We start from the raw sequence: 20,591 nt of genomic DNA on the forward strand, positions 1-20,591 counted from the left end.
CATTAAAAAATCTGGTGAGAACGGATGCTGGAGAGGATGTGGAGAAATAGGAACACTTTTACAGTGTTGGTGGGAGTGTAAATTAGTTCAACCACTGTGGAAGACAGTGTGGCACTTCCTCAAGGACCTAGAAATAGAAATTCCATTTGACCCAGCAATCTCATTACTGGGTATATACCTAAAGGATTATAGATCATTCTATTATAAAGACACATGCACACATATGTTTGTAGCAGCACCGTTTACAATAGCAAAAATCTGGAACCAACCAAAATGCCCATTGATGATAGACTGGACAAGGAAAATGTGACACATATACACTACACAATACTATGCAGCCATTAAAACCGATGAGTTTGTGTCCTTTGTAGGGACATGGATGAATCTGGAAAGTGTCATTTTCAGCAAACTGACCCAAGAACAGAAAATGAAACACCACATGTTCTCACTCATAGGTGGGTGTTGAACAATGAGAACACATGGACACCCTGGGGTCTGTTGGGGGAGCAAGGGAGTGACAGTGGGGTGGGGTGGGGAGGTCGGGGAGGGATAACATGGGGAGAAATGCTAGATCTAGGTGACGGGGGGATGGAGGTAGCAAACCACATTGCCACGTATGTACCTATGCAACAATCCTGCATGATCTGCACATGTACCCCAGAATCTAAAGTACAATTAAAAAACAAAAAAAAAATGTTTGTGAAAAAGTTTTGTTTGTAATGAATTGGAACATCCACCAGTGAAGCCAATTGCTCCTGAAATTTTCTTTCCATGTTTTTTAAAATCCTAACTTAGTCTCTTTACTTATTATATGTCCATTCATATTTCCATTTATCTCAAGTCAGTTTAAGCAATTTGTGCATTTCTAGAAATTTGTCCATTTAGTCTATGTGGTCTAATATGTTGGAATACAACTGTTCATAATGCTTCCTTATGATAATTTCTTATTTCTTTAAGGTCAGTATTAATATCTACTCTTTCATTCCTGGTTTTAGTAACATAAATTTTCTATATTCTCGATCAGTGTAGCCAAAGATTTGTCAATTTTGTTGATTTAGTCAAAGAATCAATGTTTGTGTTCATTTTTAATGTAGTAGTCTTCCACCATGAATTTCCTTCAACCATAAGTTTACTTCAAGTTTCCTGAACTTCGTAAGTCTTGATAAGTTGTGTTTTCATCTTTGTTCATCTTATAATTAAGAGTGTATTGCTTAATTTCCACATGAAAAAAATCCCAAATTTCTTTCTGTTGATGATTTATAATTTAAAATCACTGTGAATCATCAACATACTTTATAATATTTTTAATCTTATTAAATGTATTGAAGCTTCTTTATGGCCTGCTATATGGTCTACTTGCCATATATTCCACTGGCAATGGAAAAGAATGTACAATATTGGCACTGGAAAAGAATGTACAATATATTTTGTTGTTGTTCAGTGGAATGTTCTATAAAGCCCTCTCAGGTCTAGTTGAGGTATAGTGCTGTTCAATTATTCTGTATTCTTCTTGATCTTCTGCATATTTGATCTTTCCATTGCTGAAAGTGAGATATTGCAGTCTCAAACTATTATTGTTAGATTGTCTCTTTCTTCCATTATGTAAGTTATTGTTTAATGTATTTAGTGCCTCTGTGTATGGGCGTGTATATATTTATAATCATAAAATCTTACTGATGGATCAATCATTTTATCATTATAAAATATACCACAGTAATATGTGATTATTTTAAAATCTCAGTAATAGGTGCTTATTTATTTTAAAATCCATTTTTGTCAATGTTAACATAGCCACTCCATCTCCTTATTTTTGGCTATTGTTTTAAGGAATATTTCCATCCTTTTACTTTCAAGGTATTTGTGTCTTTGAATCTAAATTTGTCTTATAAACAGCATATATTTTAACTTTGTTTATAATTCAGTCTTATAATCTGTGACTTTTGATTGAATTATTTAATCAATAATATTTAATGTTATTGACATGCTTTATGTTTTCATGCAAGTTTGCTTTTTTGTTTCTATATGTGTCATGACGCCTTTTGTCCTGCATTCTTCTTATTGTCTTGAGTGGTTATTTTCTGTGCAACTTTTTCATTACTTTAATAATTTTAAACTATATTTTTGAAGTTTTTTAGTGATTGCTTTTGGGTTTTGCATATATAGCTTTACTTATCAAAATTGACTTCATATTTACATTAACATAATTCCAAAACACTTACATTTTGATTTGATTGTAGTATTTATTAGCTTTGTTGTCTTAGGTAAGTCACTTTTCTCCCATTCATTTGAGAGACAGACTGTATTTTAGATCTCATATTAACAGATTTTCAAACCTTAGAACAGTTCAAAAGCCACACATTTTGTTAGCAACGCTGGTCGAATTGTAGTGAGAAGTTTGTATCACAAAAGATAGAATCCTTATATTTGCTCATGAACAAGACGATTTGGACAGAGTTCTGAGTTCACAACCAAATGAAGATATGGTTATGACTATTAGCCCAGAAATTATCAAAATTAATGGAAGAATTATTAGCTGTGTGAGCTTCAGCAATTTACTTAACTTCTCCATGCCTTATTTTTCTCAAGTATAAAATAGGAATAATGGTAACTAAATCATGGAGTTGTGAAATTTGGTAAATAAATATATGTAAAGCACTTACAATATTGCTTGACATATAATAATGCCGATTAAATGTTTTCTACTGTTATTATTATTTTTTGACATGGTGTCTTGCTCTGTCACCAGGTTGGAGCGCAGTGACACCGTCTCGGCTCACTGCAACATCCACTTACCAGGTTCAAGTGATTCTTCCGCCTCAGCCTCCCGAGTAGCTGGGACTACACGTGCATGCCAAACACCTGGATAATTTTTGTATTTTTGGTAGAGACGGGGTTTCACCATGTTGGCCAGGATGCTCTTGATCTCTTGGCCTCGTGATCCACCCACCTTGGCCTCCCAAAGTGCTGGGATTACAGGCGTAAGCCACTGTGCCCGGCCTCTACTGTTATTATTTTTATTGTTACCTTGAAGTTTTTCTAATATATGCCAAATATGCAAAGTTCCTGGGCTTTTTCCAAAGTTCTTTGGTAAAAATGTTTATTTCTATTGATCTATGTCTCTGTTTGGTACCAGTACCATGCTGTTTTGATTATGGTTGCCTTGTTGTATAGTTTGAAGTCTAGCAATGTAATGCCTCCAGCTTTGTTCTTTTTGATTAGGATTGTCTTGGCTGTCCGGGCTCTCTTTTGGTTCCATAGGAAGTTTAAAGTGTTTTTTCCAGTTCTGTGAAGAAGGTCATTATTAGTTTGATGGGGATAGCATTGAATCTGTAAATTACTTTGGGCAGTATGACCATTTTCATGACATTGATTCTTCCTAACCATGAGCATGGAATGTTTTTCCATCTATTTGTGTCTTCTCTTATTTCCTTGAGCAGTGGTTTGTAGTTCTCTTGAGTAGGTCCTTTGCCTCCTTTGATAGTTGTATTCCTAGGTATTTTATTCTCCTTGTAGCAATTGTGAATGGGAGTTTGCTCTTCATTTGGCTCTCTGTTTGTCTGTTATTGGTGTATAGGAAAGCTTGTGATTTCTGCACATTGATTTTGTATCCTGAGACTTTGCTGAAGTTGCTTATCAGCTTAAGGAGATTTTGGGCTGAGAAGATGGGGTCTTCTAAATATACAATCATGTCGTCTGAGCAACACCACACATCTACAACCATCTGATCTTTGACAAACCTGACAAAAAAAAAGCAATGGGGAAAGGATCCCCTGTTTAATAAATGGTGTTGGGATAACTGGCTAGCCATATGCAGAAAGCAGAAACTGGACACCTTACACTAAAATTAACTCCAGATGGATTAAGGACTTAAACATAAGACTTAAACCATAAAAACCCTAGAAGAACACCTAGGCAAAACCATTCAGGACAGGCATAGGTAAGGACTTCATGACTAAAACATAAATAGCAATGGCAACAAAACAAATGGGGTCTAATTAAACTTCAGAGCTTCTGTACAGCAAAAGAAACAATCATTAAAGCAAACTGGCAATCAGCAGATTGGGAAAAAAAAATTTTGCAATCTACCCCTCTGACAAAAGTCTTATGTCCAATATCGTCACAGAACTAACACAGATTTACAAGAAAACAAACAAACAAACAAACACATCAAAAAGTGGGCAAAGGATATGAACAGACACTTTTCAAAAGAAGACATATATGAAGGCAACAAAGATATGAAAAAATGCTCATCATCACTGGTCATTAGAGAAATGCAAATCAAAACCACATTGAGATACCACCTCATGCCAGCTAGAATGGCGATCATTAAAAAATCTGGAGACAACAGATGCTGTAGAGGATGTGGAGAAATAGAAACAATTTTACACTGTTGGTGGGAGTGTAAATTAGTTTAACCATTGTGGAAGGCAGTGTGGCAATTCCTCAAGGACCTAGAAATAGAAATTCCATTTGACCCAGCAATCCCATTACTGGGTAGGACTATAAAGCATACTATTATAAAGACACATGCACATGTATGTTCATCATGCCACTGTTTACAATAGCAAAGACCTGGAACCAACCCAAATGCCCATCAATGATAGACTGGACAAAGAAAATGTGGCACATATACACCATGGAATACTATGCAGCCATAAAAAGTGATGAGTTAGTGTTCTTTGTAGGCACATGGATGAACCTGGAAACCATCATTCTCATGACACAAGAACAGAAACTCAAACACTGCATGTTCTCACTCATAGGTGGGTGTTGAACAATGAGAACACATGGACACAGAGAGGGAAGCATCATACCCTGGGGTCTGTTCGGGGGGCTAGGGGAGTGACAATTTGGGGGAGGGTGGGGAGGGATAACATGGGGAGAAATGCCAAGTATAGGTTATGGGGGGATGGAGGCAGCAAACCACCTTGCCATGAATGTGTCTATGCAACAATCCTGCATGATCTGCACATGTACCCCAGAATCTAAAGTACAATAACAAAAAAAAGCTTATTTTTCTGTTAATACCAGCTCCACTTCTAGCAATGAAAACTTGTTTTCTAAGCTGATTCAGTTAGTGAGAAGGAAAGCTCATTTGTTTGATAAAACACTAGGAAGTAAATGTAATCCAGTGTGAAGGATGCACTAAAAATTTTCTAGGGAATTTGCTTGAAAATAAATGTTATGCCCTTTCAGAGATCTAGTGTCCTAAATTAGCTGATTGGGTACCTGGCCATGTGATCCTTTTTTTTTTTTTTTTTCCATTGAAGCGAAAGAAGATTGTATAAAAAAAGAAATGAATGCAGGATCCAGGATTTTGCCTTTCTTTGTTTCCTGAAAGACTTCAATACATCTGCTAATTAGGGGTTGCAGTGAGCAGGTATCGCACCACTGCACTCCAGCCTGGGCAACAGAATGAGACCCTGTCTCAGATGAAAAAAAGACATCCACTAATTAATACAAAGTCAGTAATTAACTGGCTCCCTTTTCCTAGAACAAGGTCCAGGTACTGTGTTCATTTAAAGACGGTCAAAATTACCAAAACTGTTAGCTGGACCCATATAGGCATGGTTAAAATCCTTTGGTTACATTTATACTGTTTCTAGGGAACCTAGCATAGTGCTGAATCACTTGCACTATGGGTGATTTCACCCAGTCCTTTGATATTGTTGGCAGAAAAAAAAATTGATTTGGGTTTGAAGTGTGAAGCTCCCAACCGGCTGTTCTTAATCAAATGTTTATATTTCCAGTTGAAAGTTAGTTATATTTCAGTTACTTTCTTTTCAAACAGATAAAAAATGAAGTGCATATTCCCCCAGAGAGTTCTGAATGTACTTTTTAAGCTGCATATTCATTTCCTCCCCCAGTAGCATGGACATCAACAACTCAATGAATGTCTTTTTTTAAAAAAGGACATTTTGATTTACGTTTTACATATATAAATTGGCTGATTGAAAAGAGCCCTGGGAAAACTTTGTTTTCCCCCTTCCACCTTACAAATTTTGGAGCAAGCAAAACTCTAAGGTTTGCAGCAATAAGTGAGGTAAAGGAAAAGGATATTGTAGTGGATAAACCTTAGTACTTTGTTGTTAATGGGATTTTTTTTCTTTATCTGTGTGTATTCTTTGGCCTAAAATAACATCTTGATGTAAATTTGTTTAAAAATTGGCAAAATGATACGTATTTTCAGCTGGTAAGTAAAAACAGTCTAGTTGTTGCTTTGGTTCATAAAACAGAAGGTCAGGGAGAATAATTTTTGCCCACACCACTATCAATTTTGGATTAAGCAGATATGAATCCTATCCTCTTGGAGTTTACAGTTGGGAGAGCTCAATGTTAATAAAATTGTCACACAAACAAATTACACAACAGTATGTAAAATATACCAGTAAAAAATGTAATACATGAAAGGTCCATGATGCTGTAGGACATACAGTGTGTGTATATGACCTAAACTAGGGGTTAAGGAAGGATTCCCTGAAGTCATGATTATTGGGATAGGATTTGAAGGAGGAATAAGAATTAAATTGGTGAAAGGAAGATTAGGGAGGGAGGAGAGTGTTCCAGGCAGAGGAAATAGCACTTAGAAATATCTGTGGTATGAGAAATCCTCTCTCATTCTAGGGGCTGCAGAGGATCAATGAGGCTAAAACTCAGGGGAAGGGAGGAAGACTGATGCTAAAAGAGCATGTGACCCAGTGGCATTGCAAAAGATCTGCTACATTGTTAAGATTAATCAGAAAAGTACTTGTGTCTTTGAGGGAGAAATGAAGACAGAAGAATTGGAAGACTGATGGGTATTAACTCTAAGAGGAGAAAGGTAGTGAGCTGATCATATAGACAGGCAGTGATCATGACTATAAGTTAACCCTTCTATCACTACAGTACATTCAGTTGCTACAATAAAGTACTGCTCCCAAAGGCTTTTCTCCTTACCCTTATTTTCCCTTTACAAACTGGTCTTTTTCTCAGCTACTCTCACTTCACATCTTCTGCATTTGATCACTTGGTTCTGGTCATCTAGAAAAATATCCTCTTCCATTCCTGGTTTATTTAATACTGAATCATCCATCCCGATGTAGCACAAATGCTACTTTTTCTAGGAAACCCTCCTGGCCCTATCTGTGGGACTTCATCTCCATCCACTGATCTATTACAGAACTCAATCTCCAAATAACTGCCTTTTTTTTCAAAATTTTCCTTTGGTATCCCACTTTTTTTCATATGTCCTTGTGTCCCTACCTAGACTGTGGCATACTACAGGTCAGAGATTGTATCTTTCTCCTGTGGACTGACAAATGCACCAAGTGCTGGTGTAGGATGAGAGTTGATAAAAGACCATTTATAAAGACACAGACAATGTCAGCAACTGACAGAAATAGACATATTTGAGATAAACAGAGAGAGGAATAAAAAGAACGGAGGTTGGGGGTGGAATGGAGAAGAGGAAGCAACAGAGAAAGTGGTTTTATTTTAGAGACAGTCAGAAATAAGAGGGCTAGTGTCAGCTTCACATTAACTTGTTTACTGGCCTTCACTGTTAGTGAGAGCAACCACAATAGAACTGAAGAAATAGGGAAATAAACAAGCTTAAAACATGTCCTACTTGGGAGGCAGCTTAATTACTCAAACTGAAGTTCTGAAGCAGATAGAGGATCCCCCAAGACTCCAGGGGCTCTGCTCTGACAAGAGAAAGAAAGCACCTTATCCCTGGTCAGAGAATTTCATTCCAGAGAGGGGGGAGGGGCTGCTGTTGTTGTTGGTGTTGGCAGTGGGTGGAGATAGAGTAGTGAAGGCTTGCAGGGGCGGGCTGGCAGAGGGGAAGGGCCAACAATGAAGTTACAGATGGATGAGTGGGTTTCTGCCACAAAATCAGATCAAGAAGAGGGAGGGGAAGAGGAAAATATAGGGAGGAAAAAAAAAGTGTGAGTGACCAAGGCAGTAAACCTGTAGAAAATTAGAAAAGAAAAACTTGCCATGAGGGAAGTAGGAGGAGGTAAACAATTGCAGATAACTCTCTATTATAAACAGATTGCATCTGTACTACTTATTTTGTTTTTTTTTAGCAGAACTCTGAAATTTTCATGGTAATTAGATTTACTGTGAGGCAGTTATTTAAGAGTTATTTAAGAAGTGCAGACCCTCCTTTTGCTACAAAACACTCCCTAGTCCTTGGAAGGTGAGTGTCAGGAGCTCTGGGACCCTAGTACATCTCTATCTGAGAGCACGTATCTGGCTTAAGTGAGCATAGTATTGAATTTTACTTTATATTTTTGTTATGGTGGGAGTTTGAATTTTGCAGTGTGATAGGAATATATTTATGGTACCTTTCATTTTTGCCTTTTCCTTGCCCCCTACTTATTATTTTCAATATTATTGGTGTAATTATTTTAAACAAGTAGGAGCGAACATGTTATGCATAATTGAAACACTCCTCCTAGTTTGAAGGTTTGTCTCCTCCTCTGCAGTCTTGCAGCAAAGACGGCACACAGGCTTTCTCTGTGGAATAATTGGTCAGGAAAGACACTTTTTATATTGTCAAGTGGCACTTAAGCTATTAATTCTTGACTGTGAAACTGCTTTTCCTGGGCAATGCTCTTTAAGGAAAAACTTTTTCAGTCCAGTGACTGGTGACTAAGGGAACGATGGAGCACAGGGGATTGGGCGGGATCTAGACTCCTAATAATGCCTCCTTATCCAATGAAAAGCATTTCCTATTGAGACCCCCAAGAGTTCCCCTGGGCCTCGGCTCCAGCTCCAGCTCCAGCTCCAGCTCGGACTTCAGGCCTTTTTGTGTCCTGTTTGCTAAAGGCATGCGGGCTACAGCATTCGAGAGAGCCGGTCGATAACAAAGGGAAAGAGATAAATGTAAATAAGCTCACATTTTCAGAATGAGCGGTTTGCAGTAAGAAGCTGCGGCAGCCCAGAGTCTGCTACTTTAGACTGGGCTAACCTTTCCCTGAGAAAAAAAAAATGGATAAAAATATGCATTTCCAAAGGGCGAGTTGCCCATTTACATGTTTATTAGCTACTTATCTACAGGCATCAGCACATTCTCTCATCTAGCACACTCTTTCTTGGGGTAAGTTTCTCTTTGAGAAAGATTTGATTTTGGCGTTTGGGGGTGGGGGAATAGCATAACTACAGTGGAAACACTGATGCTTTGAGAGTTTAAGGAAAGAAGTGAGACTTCAACTCTGAAGTACTGAACAAGGATCTTCGTGTTGAATGGTAAAAAACGAGAATTTCCATTGTTTTGGCAATAATATTGTTTCTGTGAAAGAGATACAGGATTTTCAGGCTGCTGTTTCACGTAAACGCAGTTGTTCTAAAGAGCTAATTTAAAATCACAGTGTGGAACAATTTAGAAAGTATGTTGGCTTGCTTTGTATTTCTTTGGTTTACAATTTATTGTGAGCTAACGTGGCTTGTATTATGATGAGGTTTCTTCTAGTAAAACTTTACATGTCATGTCTTTGATGCTTAAATGATTTATGGAGAATGTGACATTTGCTATATTGAATAATTCATGAACTTGCCCATAAAGGAAGAATCATGTTTGAATGAAAAACTAATTCTGTCATAAACCGAATTTGCTATTACATGTAAAATTAATTGCTGTTTGCCATACGAATGCATCAGTGTGACATCTTTAAATTCTCTTGTTGTATATTTTAAGTATTTTCAGTAAAAAAGATCTTGCTGAGTTATAAATACTGTATTTCAGTTACTTTTTAAAAGGAAATTCAGCAATGTAATTTATCATTATTTCAGCGTGGAAAAGACCAGACAAATTAAATAGTGCATTTCAGAGCTTGGTGAGGTTATTCACTTTGCTAACTTACCAAATTATAGCATCTTTCTTTTTCTTGACTAACATGAAGACAATAATAATAACCTGAGATTCAAATTATCCAATGGCTTTACAACACGTTTATTTTTCAGAACAAAATTCCAAACATCATAACTCATCAACATAGATTATAAAATCTTTTGCCTTGTCACAGATGAAAAGTTACACTTTTGCCAAGAAGGATGAGTTCACCTGATAAACTTGATGGCATCTACATTCTGAAGCATCTCCTGCCAATTAGAGATGGGAATGAAGCCTTATTGGAACAATCAGGCCGGTCTTTCAGAATGTGTGCTCCCTGAAAGTTAAAGGGAGAACCTAGAAGATGCCTCACAGCAACACTCAGGCCAAGCTTAGCTAAAGCTTGATCTATTCAATTGCCTTTGTGAGAAAATGCAGTGAGAATTGTTGCCCTTGCTGTGGTTTGGTCAGCGCCTAATTGTGCACTTGTCTTTTGTCTGTGTATATGGCCATCATATATAGTCTGCCCTTGGCCTTCTTGATGGGGGAAGAAAAAAACCTGTAATTTGTTTGTGAATATTGGAGATTGGGAGCCTGATGAAAGGTTACCTACCACTGGGAATCCAGCCTTACTTTAAGTGGATAAATAATCAGTTATCAGAAAAATGCAAAGGGTAAATGATCTAATGAATCTACATGGCTAAGTCCTGAAGTATGCTGCTAACCTCATATTCTGAAGGCTGAAGTGACCAGTAAACAGGTGGGAAGGGTTGAAGACTGAGACTAAACAATTAGAGTTGATATGCCGGCTGAAGAGAGCAGGACAGAGGATGAGGAAAGTATGGGAATTTGGAAGACTTTAGGATATTAGTGGCATCTTTCTCTGTGATTCGTAGCTTCTGGTGTTAATACTATTTATTTCTAATTTTTAAATAAATTTAGAAATCATTTAATTAAGTCTAATAAAAATGAAAGGCTATCCTTACAGACATTGAGGAAATAAAAAATGTTTTACAGTGGTGAATGTAAGCAGGTGAAAATAAATGGTGGAAAAGAACAGCTAGTAAGGCCACCAGCATGACACTCTTTGAAGGTTGCTTTTCTGTCAGTCAAGACTAAAGATTAAAGGAGAAGAGAAACTGAGACTCAGAAATGGACTGTGACTTACTCTCACAGAGCTCGTGATGGGGCTGGGTGTGTTTACACTTAATTAATATCAACTATAAAAAATTCTGGGTATTTGAACTTCCCAGTTTGCTTGAAGTTTGAATAAAAGGTTTTCTATATAATATTTATCAACTGTGAAAGGCATAAAATGGAGAAATGTTAATGCTTCTATCTTCCTTTAAGATAAACAATAAAATAATATTCATTTCATTCCAGGAATACAGATCCCTGGAGGAGTGTGAAAATCAACTCTCCTTAATATTAAGGTGATCTCAATATATCTTAAATTATCTAATCATTTTATTTGTTTATTTTGGTTTTTTAGTTTATAGAAAAATCATTTTGGGAGAGTTGTAATACTATTTAGCAGTTTGCTTTATTTTAAGGTACCTCTGTTTAGAAAAGGATGAGATGTAACAATAGTGTAAGTTTGGAGCTAACAAATAATTCTACTTTACGGGTAGAGGCACTGTAATGGGTAAAGTCTAAACGCAGTTGCTATTTGTAAGAATTCCATTGCAGAGTAATTCTGGTTCTACTCAAATATTTTGAGCAGAGTTTGAATTAGAGATGTTACAGACATGCTATGTTGGGTAGGTCTGGGACATCCTGGTAAAGGTGCAGTGATTGTCAGTCAGTGTGCTAATATCCAGTAATTGAAGCCTTGATTATATCACTGTAGTTCAGGGGAGAGAGAAATTGTGTGGGCTGCAGGTAAGAGACAAGACAGTGGCGTCTCCACCTGTTATTCCAGTTGTCTTTCCTCTTCCCTTATTAAGGATCGTGCCCAATAGTAACAGCTATGGTCAAGAAAAAAAAAAAAAAGACTCAACGTAAATCCGGGCCAAAACAAAATTCTCCTTTATTTTCTTATTTTTAATGTAATGCATTACCTTATGGAAGTGGGGGAAATATTTTTATGCCTTTTGTCACTTATTATCGTTAAATGATTATAGGTTATCACATATGGATATTATACTTTAGTGTTTAGCCAGTAGTACCAATAAAATATAGCACAGTAGTGACAGGTTGGAAAATACATTGTTGCCTGCAATTGTGTAATAATGAAATCCACTGCATGTAAATACCATTTTAAAATTTATTGGTTCTCATTTACTCTGCTTTATATCATATAATACTTTTTTCTATTGTATGATCTTTTATAAGATCATTTTATTGAAAGTATACCTTTTGTTGAAAATCTATCAGCTCTCTTTATGGCACACTATTATGACTATTTCTATTTCACAGCACCCGTTGGGGGAAATCTATAACTACAGTGCCTCCAGGAAGCTAATTGTTTATTGCAGTCTTAGATAAAATTGGTGCCAACATTTGGTTCGAACTAATGTGGTGAGTCCTACCCTCCTGATAATAACTTTCTCTACAAATTCCTAATTTAATTGTCCAACTTTTGTTGTAAAAATAGCTCTAACTTATTAAAGAGTAAATGATTTGAAGACCCAGAAAGAATGGAGGGACTGTAATTTGTTGTAATTCAGGCAATTTTGATGTAGATGAATGTTGATTCTTTAGCTCAACCCCTCTCTGCCATTGGGATTTACCTTTAGATAATGGGAGACTTTTTTATTGCTGTTATCAGGTTCAGTGTTGGCATATATCACATGAATTCGTGTCCAAATTGACAACTGATTTGGCTGCTCAAATATAAGGAATAATGCTAAAATCCTGGCTGGCATATATGACCCTTACAGAAATTGGAAATGAGTTCTTTTGGGAACACCCAAATATTGTCCCAAAAGATCTGTGGCTTCTGCTGAGATGAGATATTGAGTCTCAAGACTCAAGACAATTTCATAATATTAGGTTGAGCAATTTATCTGCAGTTGTCTTACTCTGTAACTAAGTACTAGGGAAAATTTCACATTAGTGGGGCTGATGCAATCTTTGGCCCCATCGTGTTGAGCACCAGACCACATTACTCCCAAAAGATTGGACTGCGTTTTCAAGTGAAGTGTTAATGAGAGACTGAAGTATTTTTTTTTTCTTTTTTGGTGAAAGGAAAAAAAAAATATCAAGTTAATCACTGAGAATAGGATCTTATCAAATTGAGGCCCATGTCCTCAAATAAAATGGAGGGACAAAGCAGCCTTAATAATCTTAGTGAAAACTAGATTAGATATAGATATGCCACTTTTAAAAGAATGTTTCTTGTATCAAAAATAAAAGAGATTGATGTAGATCAATTTCCTAGCTCCATTCTTGAGTGAAACATTTATCTACAGTTTCCTCCATATGGAATGCCGTAAAGTTAGGTTTTGTTTTGAAAACTATTATGAAGCATCAACCAATGCATATGAATATTGATATAAAACCTGTATGATTATGACTTGTGTCTGTGACCTGACCTAAAAAATTTCCTTAAGAAGTCTTATCTGTTAGAAATCACTAATTTGAGAAGCAACAGTCTGAATGTATTCCCTATTGCTCCAGCAGGATTGTTTTGAGCTGTATTTTTCACAACATTTGTGTATTTTTAAATCTATTTCACTGCTAAGTATCGATAGGCAAGAACACAATAGATTTCATCTTCGTCTGAAAACTATTGTATCAACTTTCATTAGCTTTGACTAGAGTCGAACAAGGAAATGCTCTGGAGATGAGAAGCACTCTGACCTGGCCTGCACTCATGGAGCAAAGCAAAAACTATTTTAGTATACTCTGCATTCAAGACCTTATCTTCCTGAGTTCTGGACTGTCTTCAGAAGGGAGCAAAAGCAAGTTAGCTTTTCTTCTTTTTTTTTTTTTTTAAAGTACATAGAAAAAATTTAATAAATACACAAGATCAATTTCAAGGAATTTTAAAACAAATAATGATTTAAAGTACAAACAATACTTAAAATTAGAAAACACACTATTTTGTGATAGAAAGACTGCACATCATTACACATCACGAAATGATTAATTTTACAAAGTTAATTTATAAATTTAATAGTATTGCAATAGAAATACAACTTGGCTTTTCTTTTTAAAATAGAGAAGATGATTCTGTAGTTCACATTGAATTATTAAAAAAATTAGGAAATCTTCAAAAAGAAATTAGTGTGTACAGGTAGAATAGAAGGTCATTGGAGCAGGGATCTAGTTATAGCTCAAATAATGATGCACATTTATTTATTTTGATTTTATTTTGGGATGGAATCTCGCCCTGTTGCCAGGCTGGAGTGCAGTGGCATGATCTCGGCTCACTGCAACCTCCGCCTCCCAGGTTCAAGCCATTCTCCTGCCTCAGCCTCTCGAGTAGCTGGGACTAAAGGTGTGTGCCACCACACCCAGCTAATATTTGTATTTTTAGTAGAGACAGGGTTTCACCATGTTGGCCAGGATGGTCTCAATCTCCTGACCTTGTGATCGGCCTTTCTTGGCCTCCCAAAGTTCTGGGATACAGGCATCAGCCACTGTGTCTGGTCAATTATGCACATTTAATACATCACAAAGTTAGACCTCAAATCAGTGGGGAAACATGGACGATTCATTAACTGGTGTTGGGATATATGTGTAGCCATCCAGGCAGAATAAAATTGGATAAATGTCTTCTAATTTACAACAGAATTAGTTGCAAGAGGACCATATAGTAAATGAAAAGAAAAAAGAAAGAATAAGTGTCCTAAAAAGAGTCATGCAGTTGCCAACACAGTCTTACCTACTTTGCTCCCCACCTCTCTTCTCCTGTCTCCTTATCTATTTTCACCATAGTTCAGTCTACACTAACCACACTGGCTTCCCTTGAACACATCAGGCAAATTCCCAGTGGAGGCAACTTGCTCAAGGTGTTGCATTTGCCTGGAGTGTTCTTCCAGATGTCTGTTTAATCATCTCATCTCTTTTAAGTGTCTCTGTCTCCCTTTCTTTCTTTTTTTTTTTAATTGTACTTTAGGTTCTGGGGTACATGTGCAGCTCGTGCAGGATTATAGTGATTATCTCAATAGATGCAGAGAAGGCCTTCGGCAAGACAACTTTTCTAGGATATTGGGAAGTCAAAGTTCAGCACCTCATGAAGTGAAGTGATTTGATTATTCAAAATTATAGGGCTAAAAGGCTAACTTTACTTCTTTCAGGAGACTTAAAGACTCCAAACCTGGTATACCTGTATTTTACTATCATTAGAAATTTAAAAAGGGAACAATTGTGGCCACTCTGAATTAGCTCCATGTGTAGATCAAATTTAAAAGTTAAGAGTCAGATTTCTTTTTGGTCAACCTCCAGGGAACTTGCTTCCTGTCCAGTGTCAATAAAAATGCAGCTACCCAACACTGTCTGACACCCTTAGGTGATTAATTGTTGGAATAATTGGCAGCAGAGTTTTACAGAAGATAGTAGTTTAATGCTTATTGCAGTGGAAGATGTAATTAACTGCATCAGCATATATTTTTCCTTCTTCATCTCATCTGAAGCTCAAGTGTTGGTCCTTTGCCTCCATTTAGTGCACAATATGTTGGCTATTGAAGAGGATTTAATAGTTAGAAACACGGTTTCTTTTAGTCAAAAGAAAGGAAACAGTAAGAAAAGAGGTAAATATTGATTCTTCTTCAGAATCATCTCAAGAGCCAAATGCCTCTCTGATTTTTTAATCATACCTGTATGGGAGATATTACCTAGGGGGCACACTCCTGGATTGTCCTGTTTGAGTAAATTGTGTAGTTAGGGCTGAAACTCAAGTTGGGGGTCTTTCTGAGGTACAAGGTATACATGACACTAGAAGGGTGTGTTTCTAATGTGAACTTCAGGGTACCAAAAAAGACACAGATATAAATTTACAGTTGTTTCAGGAAGGGAGAAGGAAACAAACTTATATAATATTTCTCTGTGGTTAGGTAGGGCCGAATACTGGCAAGCTTATAAAGCTATTCATAAGCCCTGCTGAATCTTCCTAGCTTTAGCTGTGAGGCTTAGGGGTAAAGTTTATTCAAGGAAGAGAAAGAGTATAGCCAAGTTACAGAGTGAACCAGTGTCTGAGTCAGAAATAGAACTCCTTGCTTCTAAGGCTGTGTTAAGTCCCAGCACCACACCCTCACTTCTAGACGGCAAAGGTGGTATGTGTTCAAGCAAGGGGAGCTATGAATAGGGCCATAGTGGCAGTTTTCCCATGCCCTCTCTTCAGGATTGAGAATGTAATCCTTTCTTGTCTGTGCTTTCTCTCCCACAGTTTGACTACTCAGAGCAGCAGAGCAGAAATGGCAGGCATTTGCATACTGCTTGCTGTGGATATAGTGTATATGTTCCTGGGAACATAAACTGAAGTGAGGGCATGGATATGCTAATTAGCTTGACATAATTACCTCATATATTCAAATATCATACATATATTCAAATATCACCTTGTACTTGCATAATTGTAGTACAATTATGATTTGTCAGTTAAACATAATGCAAATAAAAAATAAAATGATTGAAGTCATCAAAAAGCTGAATGGAAAACTCGGGAGACCTATTTGAAATGTATCAACTTGAGAATCACAAAACAGTATATAGCAAGTGAGCTAGAATCATGCTGCGTAAAAGGGCCACTAGTGAGCAGACTGGAGGGACTCTGGGCAGAAGGGAAACGGCTTCTATTATAAATGCATTTTCCAAATAAAATAAATGTACTGGCAGTACTTATTGTAGAAGGTAAGTGCATGCCTATAATAGTGAATAAAGCCTGGCTTTTACTGTTAGAGGTTTTGCAGTCCCATAAATTCTGTTTTAACTCTTAGTTTTATATTTTTGGACTCTTTGGTGACCTACACCTTACCCATGTTCATTGCAATGCTATAATATTGCACTTACTGTATTGAGTGTGAGCTTTCCTGCTCCTGCAACATACTCTTGTAGTACCTTTAAATATATGGTAGATGTTTAACAAAGTACTTGTCAAACCAAATGGAGTGTGCATGTTTTCTTCCAATCTGGGTGGACAGAATATCTTATTATGCAGAAATCATGGATGGAAGGCAAATTTGATTATTTGTTCCATCTTATCTCTGATAGGAGGAAAATATTTTCTACTGGTCCCTAGTGTCAGAGTGGTGAACCCCTGCAGCCAGCAGGCCTCCTGAAAAAAAAGTCCATGGGTGACAGAAGATTCATTGACTTCCAATTCCAAGATTCAAATTCAAGCCTCAGACCCAGGTTGGGCAATGCTACTGCCAATAATACTTGCATTGTTGATGATTCCTTCAAGTATAATCTGAATGGTGCTGTCTACAGTGTTGTATTCATCCTGGGTCTGATAACCAACAGTGTTTCTCTGTTTGTCTTCTGTTTCCGCATGAAAATGAGAAGTGAGACCGCTATTTTTATCACCAATTTAGCCCTCTCTGATTTGCTTTTTGTCTGTACCCTACCCTTCAAAATATTTTACAACTTCAACCGCCACTGGCCATTTGGCGACACCCTCTGCAAGATCTCTGGGACTGCATTCCTTACCAACATCTATGGGAGCATGCTCTTTCTCACCTGTATTAGTGTGGATCGTTTCCTGGCCATTGTCTATCCCTTCCGATCCCGTACTATTAGGACTAGGAGGAATTCTGCCATTGTGTGTGCTGGTGTCTGGATCCTAGTCCTCAGTGGTGGTATTTCAGCCTCTTTGTTCTCCACCACTAATGTCAACAATGCAACCACCACCTGCTTTGAAGGCTTCTCCAAACGTGTCTGGAAGACTTATTTATCCAAGATCACAATATTTATTGAAGTTGTTGGGTTTATCATTCCTCTGATATTGAATGTCTCTTGCTCTTCTGTGGTGCTGAGAACTCTTCGCAAGCCTGCTACTCTGTCTCAAATTGGAACCAATAAGAAAAAAGTTCTGAAAATGATCACAGTACATATGGCAGTCTTTGTGGTGTGCTTTGTACCCTACAACTCTGTCCTCTTCCTATATGCCCTGGTGCGCTCCCAAGCTATCACTAATTGCTTTTTGGAAAGATTTGCAAAGATCATGTACCCAATCACCTTGTGCCTTGCAACTCTGAACTGTTGTTTTGACCCTTTCATCTATTACTTCACCCTTGAGTCCTTTCAGAAGTCATTCTACATCAATACCCACATCAGAATGGAGTCCCTGTTTAAGACTGAAACACCTTTGACCACAAAGCCTTCCCTTCCAGCTGTTCAAGAGGAAGTGAGTGATCAAACAACAAATAATGGCGGTGAATTAATGTTAGAATCCACCTTTTAGGCATGTGAATTGTGTTCAGTTCCAGATATGGTTTCTCCTATAATTTTTCCTATGCTATAAACTAAAGATTTGAAGCTAAGATACTGAGACGAATGCACCAAATCCAGTCAGATACATTTGTTTGAAGGTATACTGTAAATTTTTATTGCTGTTTTGTTCAGTAATTATAGGTCAAGTCTAATTACAACAACCAAGATGGATTGTCAAACTCTTCTGCTTGGTTGGAATTTCATTGTATCACATTATGCAGGTGGCCAGTGAAATTTGATAATATGGAGATGACTTTGAAACTTTCAAAAAGGTATTTCCATTCCAATAATATCTGGTAATTGGGTTGGGCCTATAAATATAGAACAAATTCAGGGATTTTTTAAAAAAAATTGTGTTACTACTGATATATGCTAGGTTTAAATTTTTTTTTGAATTGTTGAGTTTATTTTAGCACAAGAATATTTTTAGCCTAACATTATTAATACGAAATGTATCTAATTTTTAACATTGGTAAAATATGTTATGTGCATTTTGAAAACAGAAAATAAATTGTGTTGTTATCTATGTGGGTGGGAATAAAGAGAAAATAAGCAGGATTTACACATTTACAATCATCAGCAGTATGAGTTTTAAACACTTCATTGTTTTTACACTACATTAAAATTTTCGCGTGAAACTTCAAAGCCAGAAAGCTGCTGAATATGTATCTGGCAGGTAAAAGCTGGAAAATTACTTAAAACAACAAAATTTCAATAAAAAAACCTGAGCAACAGCAACTTTTTTTTCTTAAAATGTCGAATTATCTTCATTTTGGGAAACTAGGTTCTATAAAATATTTATCATCCATATTATATGTTGGAGCACAGCACAGCCAGAAAGGGGCTGCATTTGTGCTCAGGTCAGGAGCAAATTGAAAAAAATAAAACAAAGTAATACAAAAGAATCAAACTGTAAACTTGAAATATTTATTAAAACCTGAATTAATCATTTTTGGAGGGAGGAGTAGAGATATATAACGAGAAAATACTTATTCTTTCTTTCAAATTTTGGAGCATAACATAGCCAGGGGCTGCTGTATTTGTGCCCTCAGACTGGAAGCTAATTAAGAAAAAAACAACAACAACACATAAACCAAACCAAACTAGAACAACAACAACAACAACAACAACAACAACAAAAACTGCAGAACCCCATGAAAAATAAAAATAAAAATAAAAAAACTCAAAAATAATTTGTAACATTTTCAGTACCATTTGTTCAGGCTCTGTAAATTTAAAAATACTATGTTATTTGCATGAAATTGTGAAGCACAATGCAGCTACAAAGTGGCTAAATTTGTCTCCTGGTCAAGGACAAATTGTGGGAAAAAAAGCCAAAAATCAAACTGCTGTAAAACAAATAAGCACAAATGAACTTTAGAGATTGCATTTTCCAACCATCTGCAAATGTTACAAAACACTATAACATTCATATGATGTTTTGGATCACAATGCAGCTAGGGAGCAGCTAAACTGGCACCCCGTTTAAAAGCAATTAAAAACAGTATCTTAAAATCTACAAAAAAAGAGAAAACATTTTTTATAATTTACTTCAACAAAAACAACAAAAATCTTTAAAACTCTTACTATTTTAAAACTAAAGTGTGTATTTAAGAATATTAAAACTTGTAAATGTAACTTCTGAGCTTGAAAGATGTTACATTTGTGCTCAAGTCCCAAGCAGTGGAAATAAACTATGGTATACACACATACACAGCAGCAACAACAGAAACCAAAATTAAATGTTAAACCCTGAAAAACAACAAAGACATTTTAAATGTGCATTAATCAATTTTTAAAATATTTGGATAACATGGCAATTTAAAAATGCTAAGAATTTTTAAATAAAACTTCCAGGAAAAATGTATCCTGTAAGTTGCTTACCAGAAACTTGTGCCAGAAAGTGGTTAAAAAATTAAGATGCACAGAACAATAACAAAAATAAAATTCTAAAACAATAAGCAAATTTTTATAACTCATTAACTTATTTTTCTTTCTGATGACATGCAGACTTAAAAATGGTAAGACTTTTACGTAAAAATCTATGAGTATAATGAAACTTTAAAAACTGTAAAATCTGTGTCTGGGTTAGGAACAAATTGAAAAAATGCTAAAACAACAGTAAAAAAATTCTCAAAATTAGCATTACTTTTTCCAAATGAAAGTTCTAAAAGTAATTACGCATTATATAGTCTTATGAGAAAAGGCTATAGATGGAATACGTAAGGCATTAGGTTCAGTTAAATGAAATTAGGTTAAGTTCAGCTCAGTTGTTAGACTATATGGTAAGATCAAATTAGTAATAGAAGTATGAATAATCTTTTGTTTCTTTCAGTATTCATTTTTTTTTCATTTCTTGTAACTATAAAATATATGTGAACTTTTTTGTGCCCTTGCG

The 20,591-nt window shown here is 36.3% G+C and overlaps 1 protein-coding gene across 1 annotated transcript; it reads left to right on the top strand.

Moving 5' to 3' along the window:
* The first annotated feature begins 8,732 nt into the window (after positions 1 to 8,732).
* On the top strand, positions 8,733 to 19,075 carry LPAR4 (lysophosphatidic acid receptor 4). The gene is made up of 3 exons (XM_037733985.1): positions 8,733 to 9,082; positions 11,198 to 11,247; positions 16,973 to 19,075. Exon 3 carries the CDS (start codon positions 17,052 to 17,054, stop codon positions 18,162 to 18,164), a length of 1,113 nt encoding a protein of 370 aa, XP_037589913.1. The 5' UTR covers positions 8,733 to 9,082; positions 11,198 to 11,247; positions 16,973 to 17,051; the 3' UTR covers positions 18,165 to 19,075.
* Positions 19,076 to 20,591: the final 1,516 nt, after the last annotated feature.

This window comes from Cebus imitator, unplaced genomic scaffold (assembly GCF_001604975.1).
Source record: "Cebus imitator isolate Cc_AM_T3 unplaced genomic scaffold, Cebus_imitator-1.0 Scaffold561, whole genome shotgun sequence".
Lineage (NCBI taxonomy): Eukaryota > Metazoa > Chordata > Mammalia > Primates > Cebidae > Cebus > Cebus imitator.

Bases quoted from the DNA above. Each gene is read 5' to 3' on its own strand.
- LPAR4 (XM_037733985.1), top strand. From the start codon at position 17,052: ATGGGTGACAGAAGATTCATTGACTTCCAATTCCAAGATTCAAATTCA.